This window comes from Mustela nigripes, chromosome 13, assembly GCF_022355385.1.
Source record: "Mustela nigripes isolate SB6536 chromosome 13, MUSNIG.SB6536, whole genome shotgun sequence".
NCBI classification, from domain to species: domain Eukaryota; kingdom Metazoa; phylum Chordata; class Mammalia; order Carnivora; family Mustelidae; genus Mustela; species Mustela nigripes.
This window is the reverse complement of record NC_081569.1, coordinates 26,511,814-26,526,584: the sequence shown is the minus strand read 5'-3', so window position 1 is coordinate 26,526,584 and position 14,771 is coordinate 26,511,814. Positions and strand designations below refer to the sequence as shown.

General features: G+C 38.7%; 1 protein-coding gene across 3 annotated transcripts in view; it reads right to left on the bottom strand.

The window, feature by feature from the left end:
- Window positions 1–987: 987 nt before the first annotated feature.
- Window positions 988–14,771, bottom strand: part of NIPA2 (NIPA magnesium transporter 2) — a 30,189-nt gene continuing 16,405 nt past the window's right edge. For all 3 annotated transcript variants that reach the window (XM_059371747.1, XM_059371744.1, XM_059371746.1), the window contains 3 exons: window positions 6,888–6,978; window positions 5,621–5,781; window positions 988–2,485 (listed from right to left, as the gene is read on the bottom strand). In XM_059371747.1, coding sequence (XP_059227730.1) covers window positions 1,851–2,485; window positions 5,621–5,781; window positions 6,888–6,978 — 887 coding nt within the window. In that variant the 3' untranslated portion in view covers window positions 988–1,850. The remainder of the gene's footprint in view (window positions 2,486–5,620; window positions 5,782–6,887; window positions 6,979–14,771) is intronic.

Below are 14,771 nucleotides of genomic sequence, written 5' to 3'. Positions count from 1 at the left end.
ATTTTTTAAACATTAATGCAATTTCCAATGCTATTAAGATGTTGAATTAAGGGGGCACCTGGGTGGCTCAGTGGGTTCAAGCCTCTGCCTTCAGCTCAGGTCATGATCCCAGGGTCCTGGGATCAAGCCCCACCCTGGGCTCTCTGCTCAGCGGGGAGCCTGCTTCCCCCTCTCTGCCTGCTCTCTGCCCACTTGTGATCTCTGTCTGCCACGTAAACAAATAAAATCTTTTAAAAAAATTTTTTTAAATGTTGAATTAAGAATTTATATTAATCTGCATTCTGAGTGCCATATCACAGCCATGGGGGTGAAAAATTGGTTCTTACTCTACTTACTATATATCTGTACTTTGTACAAAGTATATATAGTAAATACATATACTTTTGTACAAAGTCTATATGGTAAATAAACACATAGTATATCTGTGATATTAAGATTACATGGGGGAGGCAGTTAGAAAAAAAATGTCTACAAAGGCTCCTTAGAAGATTAAAAAATGCTGGGGAAAGGGATTTTATTTCGTGAAACCTGGAGACCATTATCTCTGCCCTAATAAAGCCAGTGGAGAGCTGTGTGGCAGGACACCATCACTATAGTGAGGCTCTGGCAATCCCCTGGCAAGGACAGTGAGACACCAGTGGTGACTGGTTACATAGTAGGAATCAAGCTGTAGGACCTTGGGCAGGAGCAGCACATTGGGAGCAAGCCCATGTTCTTCCTGCAACCTAGGTGGAAAAGGTTTACTTTTTTAAAGCCAGTTGATTGCTATGATGATAGGTTCTGAAGCTGGATGGAGTTCATTATACTAGTCTACCTTTTTTGCATACATTTGAAAGTTTCCATAAACACTTTTTCATGGACATTTTTAAAAGACCAAAATATACAATGGTCTGAACAAACACTAAAGCAAAGTAAAATACTGGGTACAAAGAAACCATTATTTTATAACCACCTTGTTTGTTCTAAGCATTCAGACTTAGAAAGGAACTGTTTCAATTTGTCTTTTTATTATAACATGAGCTAAATTTAAGAAATTAGTCTTTTGACTTTATTTCCCAGAGTTGTTAGAAGATCTAAATGACAATATAACTCATTATGAAAATACACTGAAAAGTACAAGAGCTGATGTAAAATGGTAAATCAAGATTCCAAGTATCAAGGAATTAGAGTAAGTAAAGAATGAAACCAGTCAGGCTGCAGCCTGACATATGTAGGATGCACTGGTTTAGCAAGGTTCCATCAAGGAATAGGAAGACCATCAAATGTGGGGTGATTAAGTCACAATGTGAGAAACATCTCCCATGGGGCAAGTTCCTACCCTTTATTGTTTGGTAAATTTGAGTTTTTTTCATTTCATAACTTAGGATTCTCTTAAACCAACATTTCAAAATTTTAAAAAATTCATCAAACAGGAGTCATTCTTATAGGTAAGGTAAATCACCAGATAAGGTATTAGGAAAATTTTGTTCCTTTTTAAATAAAAAAGCCTTCAAATGGTCAGGGATTGATGGACTGGGGATGACAAATGTACATTTCAGATTTTAATCACCAATGAAAAAATAAAGCATTTTTATCGACTTAAAACTGTCAGTGCATTTAGATTGTGGTGAAAGAAAAATTTAAAATACCTCTATAATAAGAGAATGTTAATAGAAATTGGCCATGTACTGAGGTCATTTTAGTGAGCTACCATCATGTAAATATAATAATTTCTTGGTCCAAATCAGTGAAACTTATAAAAGATTGTCTCCAGAAAACATTTTTTGACAACAATGCTTTTTCAGACACATTCTGATATCCAAATTCACTTGATAACACAATTACAGATTAACCTTTTAATTACATTTTTCTTAAAAAACTGTGAGATTTCCATTTCTTCGGGAGATATTTTCACCACTGTGTTGTTCAATTCCACAGGTCAAGTTTTCTTCATTATTATTAAGAACTTCATACATGTTAGAGAGATTGCCATTCATTGCTTTTTCGTCTTTTCGAAAAGACACAGGGAGACTTGCTAGACTAAAGCTGACGTCTTTAAAGGCATGCAACAAAAATATTCCCACAATGATTGTAAAGAAGCCACTCAAAGTACCAATGACATCATCAATAGGCATATCTTGCCATTCCTTAAAAAGGATAGCTGAACAAGTTAAAACTGATGTTGTGAAGAATACATAATATATTGGAGTCACAATGGAAGTGTTGAATATATCCAGGGCCCTGTTCAGGTAATTAATCTGTGTGCTCACACAGACTATAAGGCTCAGCAGCAGAATCCAGGCCAGGGGATGTCTTAGCACAGGTTTTCCAGCAAACAGCTCTTTGATAGCAATGCCCAGGCCCTTAACACAGGAGACTGAAAATGCTCCAATTACAGAGCAGATTGTTATGTACACAAGAATGTTTGTCTGTCCATGGCGAGGTCCCACCACGAAGATTAGTATCAATAACACAATGACCACAAGTGTTGCAAAGACCACAAAACCTGGGGGAGGCAAAGAAAAGCTGTATTTAGTCAAATGCGTAAGTACTAAAATAAAACCCTGAGAATCCAAAACAAATATTAATAGGAAGGAGAAAAGGTGTGACCTTAAAATAAGTATTTTCTTCCTTTGGCTACCCCAGCAAAAGCATAGCCATAAAAATTTAGTTAGATGTATATACTGGAAGATTACACGATGCTTCATATTCATAAACTGTTACTAACATTTTTAACATAGCATTTTAGGGCTCATGATAATTAGATCACAGAAAATGGAGATGAGGCTGATTCGCAGCCATCCACTCTAGAATAGCTCACTACTTCCCACCCACTGGAATGCCCTAACTCCAAGAATGGAAACAATCAAACTAATGGAGAGAAATCACAAGATGACCTTGAACACTCAAAAATTTACAGATGCTAGGGGCGCCTGGGTGGCTCAGTGGGTTAAGCCGCTGCCTTCAGCTCAGGTCATGATCTCAGGGTCCTGGGATCGAGCCCCACATTGGGCTCTCTCCTAAGCAGGGAGCCTGCTTCTCTTCCTCTCTCTGCCTGCCTACTCGTGATCTCTGTCAAATAAATAAATAATAAATCGTTTAAAAAAAAAAGGCATTTGTGGGAAGAGAAGCTATATATGCCTAGGTTTTTAGAAACCAAATAGACAGCCTGGTAAAAATGCCAGAGAGCAGAGTGAAGACACCTACAGTCTTGGAATGCTGACACAGACACTGCCATTAAAAGTTCATCCAAGTGGATGGTCCAAGTAAACATCCCAGGGTATCAGCTGAGAATCTATGATTAAGAAATACATGCAAAATGGAAAGAAACCAGCCTCAACAAAGAGTGAAACAACACTTCAAGTTAAAGGTGATCTGCAGGGCACCTGGGTGGCTCACTGGGTTACCCTGTATCGGGCTCCCTGCTCAGTGAGAAGCCTACTTCCCCTTCTCTCTGCCTGCCTCCCTGTCTACTTGTGATCTCTGTAAAATAAAAAAATATTTAAAAAAAAAAGAAAGAAAGAAAGAAAAAGTGTCCAACAAAAAAAAATTTAGGTTTTTTCTGAAGGAATAAAACATCACTTAGAGCCTTTACACTTTTTAATATTCTATGTCCAGCATTTAATCAAAACTGCCTAAAAACAAAACTAAATGACTAAAGCAAAAGAAAAAACAGAGCCCACAAACAATCCCAATATTGAAGTTTGCAGAAATACTTTTAAATAACCAGGTCTCTTTGGGGACTTGCTGCACAACACAACACATGTGGGTAACAATAGTGTACTGTACATCTGCAAAATGTTGAAGGTGAATTTCACGTTTTGTTTGGTTTTTCGGACATATACACAACTAAAGAGCAAAAGCAAGCTCTTGGAAATTAAAAATGTAATAGCAGAAATAAAAACTCAAAGGGGCTGCGAAGATAAAACTGAGGAAATCTCCCTGAAGGCAGAGCTAAAAAGAAAAAGCAGTAAAAACAGGAAGATGAAAAAAAAATATTATGTATAATATATATATTAAATTACTATATATTTATATAATTATAAAATAAATACATAAATATATAATGTAAATACACACGTACACATATACACATACATATATACATCTAGGTATATATGTACATATTTATACATATTGTATGTATACGTATATATGTACATATGTGTGTATATATGCATGTGTATATGTTTGCGCATGCACACGTCTATGAAAAGTCACTGTATATTGCAGGAGGTCCAATCAACAGAAGAGTAAGAAGAATTTCATAAAGAGAAAAGAAAGAATATCAAAGAACAAATTTGATTTCCTAGAATAAGATAGACATTTCCAAATTTTAAAAAATCCATCAAATACCTAGCACAATGGATAAAAACTAGCCCACATCTAAGTACCTCAGTGGAAAATTTCAGATGATGAGGGCAAAGAGGACATCCTAAAGGTTGCTAAAGACAAAATATGGTAACATATAAAAGATAAAGAATTGACTGTCATTTCTTAGCAACACTGGAAGTGAGAAGACAATGAGGTTACATGGACTAAAGACATTTTTATATATACAAGGACTTAAAAAGTCTCATCTCTTCTGTGCCTTTCTTGTCTCCTGCAATAGTGGCTCCAACCAAAATGAAGGCGCAAATCCAGGATTCAGAGCCAAGAAAAAAGTGAAGGGGATCCCTTCAGGATGTAATGAAGAAAAGTCCACAATAACAAATGTGCCAGCAGCTTAAGATACCAGCCTGGACTAAGGCCAAATAAGATTTTGGGAGAAATTTCCAGAAGAGATGAAACTGCAGAATACCTAATGTGTTTGAAATTACTGAATTAAGACCCTGGAGTAGAGTTTTAAGACAGATTGATAAATTCATAGAAAAGTGATCAAAAAAGATCATTATCCGTTAAGAAAAAAAAAAATACAAAGAAGGAAAAGTAGTTGTATATGTCTAAGCTGGGAATAAAAGTTATATAATGACTATAATGTAAATAAATCATTTAAACAAAATCAGGCAGATACACAGATGATGCCGAAAGCCAAGAGTAGCAGCACCTTAAGTATGATACTTAGACACACAGAGTTAAAGAACAAAACAAACAAGGCATCTGGGGCTGGTAGGAGAAGAAAATGACCATAATTTTTCATAATAAGCCATGAAGAACAATTTGCCTCTTTATATGCACATAAAATTTTGGTTAAAATAAAAACTAAATTAAAAAGTAAAATAGTGGGACGCGTGGGTGGCTCAGTTGGTTAGACGACTGCTTTAGGCTCAGGTCATGAGTCCCACATCGGGCTCCCAGCTCCACAGGGAGTCTGCTTCTCCCTCTGACCTTCTCACTCATGCTCTCTCTCACTACCTCTCTCTCAAATAAATAAATATTTTTTTAAAAAAAGTAAAATAGTGGGGCGCCTGGGTGGCTCAGTGGGTTAAGCCACTGCCTTCAGCTCAGGTCATGATCTCAGGGTCCTGGGATTGAGTCCCGCATCAGGCTTTCTGCTCAGCAGGAAGCCTGATTCCCTCTCTCTCTCTGCCTGCCTCTCCATCTACTTGTGATTTCTCTCTGTCAAATAAATACATAAAATCTTTAAAAAAAAAAAAAAAAGTAAAATAGTGAGACTAATAAAGCTTTTCTTGTTTCTTACCTGGATCTCCCAGCTTGTGAGACATTTCATTTAAAGTCTCAATCTCTTCTTCTTTTGGAGCATGAATGACCATAACTGTAGATCCTAAAATACTTAGCAAACATCCAATTTTCCCATGAAGATTAAGTCTTTCATTTAGAAAGTATGAAGAAAGAATGGCACTAAAATGGGGGAGGGGGTGGAGAACATTAAAATTATGAATTACTTCTCTCATTTTTAAAAATCAACATAACACAGAATTTAAATTATTACAAAACTAAAACACTACAACTTGTGAAGGTTCTCTGGCTTTCAGAAAAGGCACATTCAATCATAAAATGGAAGTTTCCAGCAAAACAATGGCACACTAAACCAGTATAGTTCCCATATTTCTACTATAGAAAATCAGTATGAAATTCACAATAAACGGAGGTATAATATAAATTTATAATCTAAGACTCTATGTCCAAACCAGTGCTTAAAATTTGCTCAACTTTAATTTATCCATACTGTTTGATGCAGCCTTTCTATGCATTCGTGTCATTCTATATAATTTGCCTATTAAATGAAAAAGTTTTAATACTTAAAAGCCAGTTTTAACCAAATCTAAAAAACATATAATGTAAACCTATAAATATGACATAACATACAGAAAATTAAGGGTAAAAGACATGTACCACAATGCATCTTTATATACTAGATTATATAGTATCTTGAAAAATTATGTAACTTAAATATAATACTGACTTATACACAAACACACTACCCTGGGAGAAACAAAGACTTTATTAAAAAAAAAACCTATCAAAAACTTTGAGAATAGTAACCAAAATCCAAACTTCAATATGGGCTTTGCCGTTTGGGCTAATCATTAAAATAATAGAAAAAGGACAAATTTTGGACTGCTCCTTCCAAAGGGGTACCCCCAGAGCAGTCTTCAGAGGTACACAACCTTGTACCAATCATTGGTTTACTGTAGGTATGGAAACTGACTTATCACCAACCACCATTTTACCAAAGTGTCTATGTCTCAAATGTTAAGTGCCGTGACAAGTCAAACTTGAAATTTTAAAAAATTTTAATAAAAGCGAGACAAAGCATGGGAGCATAATTTCTGCTACAAATTGACAGCACGCCTGTGCACAAAAGAGAACCCTTTAAAAGCACAGCTTAAAAAAAAGTTCTCAAGATTGTTTAAATGTCAATTATGCTGAGCATGTGCAATTAGAATGCTTTATGGACTAATATACTGACTACTGTCCCTACACAAGCAGCATAGCATCCTTACCTTACTAGGACGCTGAGAGCTCCTAATGGAGTCACTAGGGTGGCTGGTGCAAAGGCATATGCAGCAAAGTTAGCCACCTCACCGGCTCCCACTTGGAGATAGACAACAAAAGAAAACTGTCAGAACAAATCACTCAAAATGAAAAGGTCTGTATGTTATTTTCATATACAGTTGACCCTTGAACTTACCAGGAGTTTAAACTTTCAGGATCCACTTAAGGTTATTTTGTATGATTTTCTTTCCTCTAGGTTATTGTTTGGAATACAGTATATAATACTTATACAAAGTATGTATTAACAGAAGCCTTTACTAAGGCTTCTGGTCAATAGTATGCTAACAGTAAAGCTTCTGGGAGTCAAAAGTTATATGCAGCTTTTTAACTGCACAGGTCACTGCCCCAACTACCATGCTGCTGAAGGGTCAAAGGTACTTTCATATTTTTTATATGCTACTTCAATTGTATTTAGTAATTTCTTTATTTTTTCCCATCTACTCATAAGGGTTCTCCTGTAAATTATCAACATTAGAACAGAATCCAAACCAATTAGAAAAAATAATAATATGTAATTTTAATTGAAGAGATCCAATTTATCTTACATATAATTTTTTTTAATTTAATAAATACTTATACCCTATCACAACAAACAGAAATCAATTAAAAGCAGCTAAAACTGTGTGAAAACATCTCTCCTAAGTCTTTTTCATTAGTTTTTTTTTTTTAACCCAACTCATATTTAAAGACATCCTTAGGTACCTATAATGGGCCAGATGCTGTTCTAGGATCAGGAAACAGAGCAGTAAACAAAACAAAAATACTGTTCTCCTGGCACCTGGGTGGCTCAGTCAGCTAGGCATCTGCCTTTGGCCGAGGTCATGATCCCAGAGTCCTGGGATGGAGTCCTGCCTCCAGGTTCTGCTTGTCCCTTTCCCTCTGCCCCTCCCCCTGCTTCTGCTCACTCTCTCACTCTCTCTTGTGCTCTCTCAAATTGTTAAAAAATGAAAATACTGTTCTCCTAAAAACTTACATTTTAGTGAAGGAAAACAGGCAAAATACATGTCAAGTACTTAACATGAAGTGTACAAAGGAATGGAGTGTTGGTGAAGGCAGCCCTGGGGTCAGAGATAGCCAGGGCCTCATGGTACACAACCTTTGTGAATCCTGATACAAATTTCATCTGAATTGAAAAGCCACTAGGGAATCTTATGCAGGGGATGTAATCTTACAGAAAGATCACTTATGGCTACTGTATTTTCCAAAACGGTTATATCAAGTTTCACTGAGCAGAATATGATAGTTCCTTTCGTCCCACTTGAAACAAAAAGTTGCTAATCTGTTAATGGAAAATGGAATTATTTTATTATTCTTTCAATTTGCATTTCCCCTTTTCATGTGTTCACTGGCCGAGTAAAATCTTTTAGTGAAGCAGCTGGTCAACTATTTTTCCTGTTGGGCTCTTAAGCTATTTGCTTTCTCTTACCGATTTGAGGTAATTCGTTACATATTTTGGACATGAAACTTCTGTTGGTTAAAAACATCAGTCCTTTTTTTTTAACTTTCTGTAATTTGCCTTTTCGTTCTTTTATACTCTTGACCAAAAGTTCTTAATTTTAACATCAAATTTTAAAATATTTTCCTTTGTGGTAGGTGCTTCATACAAGTTGTATGAGAATAATTTTTTTTAAAGATTTTATTTATTTATTTGAGAGAGAGAGATCACAAGTGGGCAGAGAGAGAGAGAGAGAGAGAGAGGGGGAAGCAGGCTCCCTTCTCAGCAGAGAGCCTGATGCAAGACTCGATCCTGAGACCCTGAGATCATGACCTGAGCCAATGGCAGAGGCTTAACCCACTGAGCCACTTAGGTGCCCAAGAAATCATTTTTATTTAATTATTCTTTAATTCCAGTATAGTTAACATACAGTGCTATTAGTTTCAGTGTACAATTAAGTGTACTTCTAATCCCCTATCGTACCCATTTCTTATAATGAGAGATCTTTCTTGAAATTCTTTTAGTGTTCTACCTTTCACTTTTAAGCTTATGAACCACCTGGAGTTGATCTTTACGAATGGAGTACAGTAGAAATCAAACTGTAATTTTTCCATATGGAATGTTACAGCAATATTTATTGTAAAGCACATTTCCCTATTTCAATACCACCTTTGCAATAAACACACAGTGTGTGGGTGTTTTAAGGTTCTCGAATCTATTCTACTGGCTTATGTATTTTGACATGCTACCATACTGACTTAATTAGTGCAGCTTCATAATAAAGCTCGATGGCCCAGTATAGCAAATACTTGGACCTTTACGAATATCTGCTTAGGGAAACAAAAGCAAAACTGAACTTTTAGGACTTCATCAAGATAAAAAACTTCTGCACAGCAAATAAAACAATCACAAAACAAAAGGCATGGGACGCCTGTGTGGCTCAGTTGGTTAAGCAGATGCCTTCAGCTCAGGTCATGATCCCAGCGTCCTGGGATTAAGTCCCACATTGGGCTCCTTGCTCACTGGGGAGCGTGCTTCTCCCTCTGTCTCTGCCTACCACTCTGTCTGCCTGTGCTCGCGCTCTCTCTCTCCCTCTCATTCTCTCTCTAACAGATAAATAAAATCTTTAGAAAAAAAAAGGTGGGGGAACAAGATGGTGGGGAAGAAGGAGGCTTTTCAACCTGTACCCTAAAGTGAGCTGATTACCTACCAAAGAATTCCGATCACCCATGAAATCAGTCGGAGATCAGAATTACACACGTCTGGATCTCTACAGGGGCAGAAGACACCAATGAGCAGGTAAAGCGGAGTGGGAACGTCGGACTGATATCAGAAGATAAACAAAAGGGGGAGGGAGCCACCAGAGGCGACAGATTGGAAAGTAATATCCCTAATACGAGAGTGCCCTGCATCTGGGGACCAGCATTAACTTGGAGACTGGTTGAAAACACTCAAAAAGAGGAAAGGATCGCGGGGGGGGGGGGGGGGGGGGGGGGGGGGGGGGGGGGGTTGTGGGAATCGGAGTGGGTAGGGACAGGGGCTTAAGTCCCCGGACCCAGGACAGCCTCCCCTGGTGCTGAGCCAGAGAGAGTGCGGCAGAGAAACCAGGTCTTGGTCCCTGATTCGCCAGCACGCCCAAGAACGCGTGGGGTCTGGCTCCTGTGAGGGGCTGGGAGCCTCACCAGACCACAGAATGCAGAGCCTGAGACGCACACGCCCCTCACCCTCCCCTGAGAAAGGTACTCGGAAGTCCCAGCCTGGTGTTCTCAGACCCGCGCCCTGCTCTAAGAGCCTGAGTCATGAGCTCCACCCACAGCACCTTCCCTCAGAGAATTCTGAGGGGGTATTCCCCCCGGCGCTCTTAGACCCAGAGGCACCAGGCACTCCCAGCCCGGGCCAGCAGAAAAATCTCAGTGTGCTATCGCTGCTTGGAACCTCTCTGGGGGTCTGGAGCTGCCCAGACAACCGCCGCTGCAGTGGTTTGGGTACAAGCAGAAGATCCTGCGACCCCAGGGACTGAGACTCGGAACCTGCTCTGCCAGCGGCCAAGGGGGAATTTAGATGGGCTCTGCAGCACCCACAGGAGGGCAGACTGAGGCTTCTCTGAGAGGGAAGTCAGGGTGCAGTTTGCTTTCCTCTACACCTATGAAAACCATCAAAAGGGGTCAAGGCGAGAGAGAAAAAAAAAGTGAACAAACATAAAAATCTCCAGAGAGGGGCGCCTGGGTGGCTAAGTGGTTAAGGCACTGCCTTCGGCTCGGGTCATGATCTCAGGGTCCTGGGATTGAGTCACGCATCAGGCTTTCTGCTCAGCAGGGAGCCTGCTTCCTCCTCTCTCTCTGCCTGCCTCTCTACCTGCTTGTGAGCTCTCTCTGTCAAGTAAAAAAATAAAAAATCTTAAAAAAAAAAAAAAAAAAAAAATCTCCAGAGAACAAAAGCCTGAAGAAAACCAGTTTCCTCAGAGCCCACCCCCTTGAGGGGGACAGGAGGACATAACTCAAGGAACATCATTGACTAAAAACCCACGTGGCAGGCCCCTCCCCCAGAAAAGAAAAAAAAGACTAGAAGAGAACCACCATCACTACTTCATCATAGGACAACTTTTATTTTTAACTTGTTCCCACTATTCTGGCTCTTTTTTTTTTTTTTTTAATTTATTTGTTTGACAGACAGAGATCACAGGTAGGCAGAGAGAGAGAGAGAGAGAGGAGGAAACAGGCTCCCCGCTGAGCAGAGAGCCCAATGCGGGACTCGATCCCAGGACCCTGGGACCATGACCTGAGCCGAAGGCAGAGGCTTTAACCCACTAAGCCACCCAGGCGCCCTCTATTTTTTTTTATATAGATAATTTTTTAACCTATTTACCATCACAGTGAGATGTCCAGTACATCAAATTCCATAATAACCTTCTAACCTGAACTTTTTGATACATACATCTGTGTTTTTCTTTTGCATTTCTATTTTTTTAATTTCAGTTTAGTTTATTCCTTTTTTATTTTTATTTTCTAATATTCATATAGAGTTAAACTTCAAGGTAATCCCCTTTCCCCAATCAATACTACCCCTACAGGTAAACGAATTTTTTTTTTTTTTAAAGATTTCATTCATTTATTTGACAAAGGGAGAGAGATCACAAGTAGGCAGAGAGGCAGGCACAGTCAGAGGAAGGGAAGCAGGCTCCCCACTGAGCAGAAAGCCCAATGTGGGACTCGATCCCAGGACCGTGAGATCAGAGGCTTAACCCACTGAGCCACCCAGGCACCCGGTAAACCAATTTTTAATCCCCCTTTATCTCAGGAAAGCTGAGTCCGTTAACAAAGATATCAAGATACATCCAGGAAGAATCAAAACAACCTTACACACCCACACTGAGAATTTATAACCACTCTCCCAACTTTTTCTTCCACCAGTGTTTCTGTGTTTTTGTTGTTTGTCCTGATACTATATAAATCTTACACTTGGGGTTCTTTTTGACGAGGTTCTTCCTTTATTTGCATATATATATATATATAAATATATACAAATATTTATATATATAAATATATATATAAATATTTTTTCCCTTGAAATATACTTTCATCAGTCTTTTTGTTTGTATGTTTTTGTTTGTATACTTCATCAATCTTACCTTGGGGCCCATTTGGGCTGAACCTTCTCTTTTATCTTCCCTTTCTTTCCTGTCCCTCTCTCTCTCTCTCTCTCTTTTTCTTTTCTTTTTCCTCTCATTTGGATGGGGAATCCTGATTGCTCAGAAGTGTTCCAGGGTGCACCTTGATTGCACCATGGTCGATACATCCAGCTACATCCGTTCAGTCATCTCTCAACAAAATGACTAGGAGGAGGAATGCCCACAGAAGAAAAATACAGAGGATGGGCCTTCTGCAACAGAGCTAACGGCTATCAAAATAGACAATATGTCAGAAAGAGAATTCAGTCCAACAATTATCCAGGCAATAGCTAGGTTGGAGAAAGCCATGGATGACCAAACAAACGGAACTGATCAGGGCCGAACTGAAAGCAACCAGACAGGATGTTCACAATGTTAGGGCAGAGCTAAAAGCTACCAGGGAGGAGGTTCACAATGCTCTCAATGAGTTCCAATCTAATCTAAATTCTCTCAAAGCTAGGGTAACTGAGACAGAAGACAGAATTAGTGATCTGGAGGACAAACAGACAGAGAGAAAGGATCAGGAGGAAGCCTGGAACAAACAGCTTAGAAGCCACGAAAACAGAATCAGGGAAATAGATGATGCCATGAAACGTTCCAACGTCAGAATTACTGGAATCCCTGAAGGGGAGGAGAAAGAAAGAAGTCTAGAAGATTTAGTGGAACAAGTTCTTCATGAAAATTTTCCCAATCTCACAAATGGAACCAGCGTTCATGTACTAGAGGCCGAACGGTCTCCACCCAGGATTGTAGATTCAAAAAAAAAAAACATCAAGGCACCTGATAGTCAAATTGAGGAATCATAATTGTAGGTATAATCCCTTGAAAGCCACTAGGACAAAGAGGCTCCTAACTTAAAGAGGAAAGCCCATCAGAATAATGTCAGACGTGTCCACAGAGACCTGGCAAGCCAGAAAGGGCTGGCAAGATATATTCAGGGCACTAAATGACAAGACCATGCAGCCAAGAATACTTGATCCAGCAAGACTTACATTCAAAATGGATGGAGAGTGAAAGAGTTTCCAAGACCAGCAAGGCTTAAAAGACTATGCAACTACCAAGCCGACACTGCAGGAAATATTAAGGGGGGTTCTATAAAAGAGGAAAAATCCTAAGAATAGCATTGAACAGAAATATAGAGAGAATCTACAGAAAGAAAGACTTCAAAGGTAACATGTCAATAAAAACGTATCTATCAATAATCACTCTTAATGTGAATGGCCTAAATGCGCCCACAAAACGACACAGGGTTGCAGATTGGATAAACCAACAGGACCGATCCATATGTTGTCTACGAGAGACCCATTTTGAACCTAAAGATACACCCAGACTGAAAGTGAAGGGATGGAGAAGCATCTTTCATGCCAATGGGCCTCAAAAGAAGGCTGGGGTAGCGATTCTCATATCAGATAAATTAGATTTTAAACTAAAGACTATGGTCAGAGATACAGAAGGACACTACATCATTCTGAAAGGGACTATCCACCAAGATGATCTAACAATTGTAAATATCTATGCCCCCATATGGGAGCAGCCAATTACATAAGAAAACTGTTAATCAAGATAAAGAGTCATATGGAAATGAATACATCAATAGAAGGAGATCTTAACACAGCTCTCATAACACAAGGAAAAGTTTGGAAGGAACTCAAACACCTGGAAGCTAAAGACCACCTTTGCTTGGATCAACCAGGAGATCAAAGAACTAAAACAATTCATGAAAACCAATCAGAATGAAGACACTTCAGACCAAAACCTATGAGATACAGCAAAGGTGGTCCTAAGGGGGAAATACATAGCCATCCAAACTTCCCTCAAAAAAATCGAAAAATCCAGAACACTCCAGTTGTCTCTACACCTTAAAGAACTGGAGAATCAACAAATCAAACCAACTCAACACATAAGAAAGGAAATTATCAAGATTGGAGCTGAGATCAATGAGGTAGAAACCAGAGATAGAGAAGAACGTATCAATGAAACTAAAAGCTGGTTTTTTGAAAGAAACAGTAAGATCGAAAAACCATTGGTCACACTAATCCAAAAGAAAAAAGAGAGAAAGCCCAAATTCATAAAATTATGAATGAAACGGGAGAGATCACAACTAACACTAAGGAAGTACAAACAATCATAAGAAGTTATTATCAACAGTTATATGCCAATAAGCTAAGCAACCTAGATGAAATGGATGCATTCCTGGAAAACTATAAACTCCCAAAATTGAATCAGGAAGAAATTGACAACCTGAATAGACCAATATCTAGTAACGAGATTGAAGCAGTGATCAAAAACCTCCCAAAAACAAGAGCCCAGGACCTGATGGACTCCCTGGGGAATTCTACCAAACTTTCAAAAAAGAAATAACACCTATTCTCCTGAAGCTGTTGCAAAAAATTGAAGCAGAAGGAAAACTTCCAGACTCTTTCTATGAGCCAACATTACCCTGATCCCCAAACCAGGCAAAGACCCTACCAAAAAGGAGAATTTCAGACCAATATCACTGATGAATATGGATGCTAAGATTCTCAACAAGATCCTAGCAAACAGGATCCAACAGCACATTAAAAAGATTATCCACCATGACCAGGTGGGATTCATCCCTGGGCTACAAGGATGGTTCAACATTCGCAAATCAATTAATGCGATACAAATTAATCACAAAATTAATTTTGTGATACAAATTAATCACAAAATTAATTTTGTGATACAAATTAATCACAAAATTAATTTTGT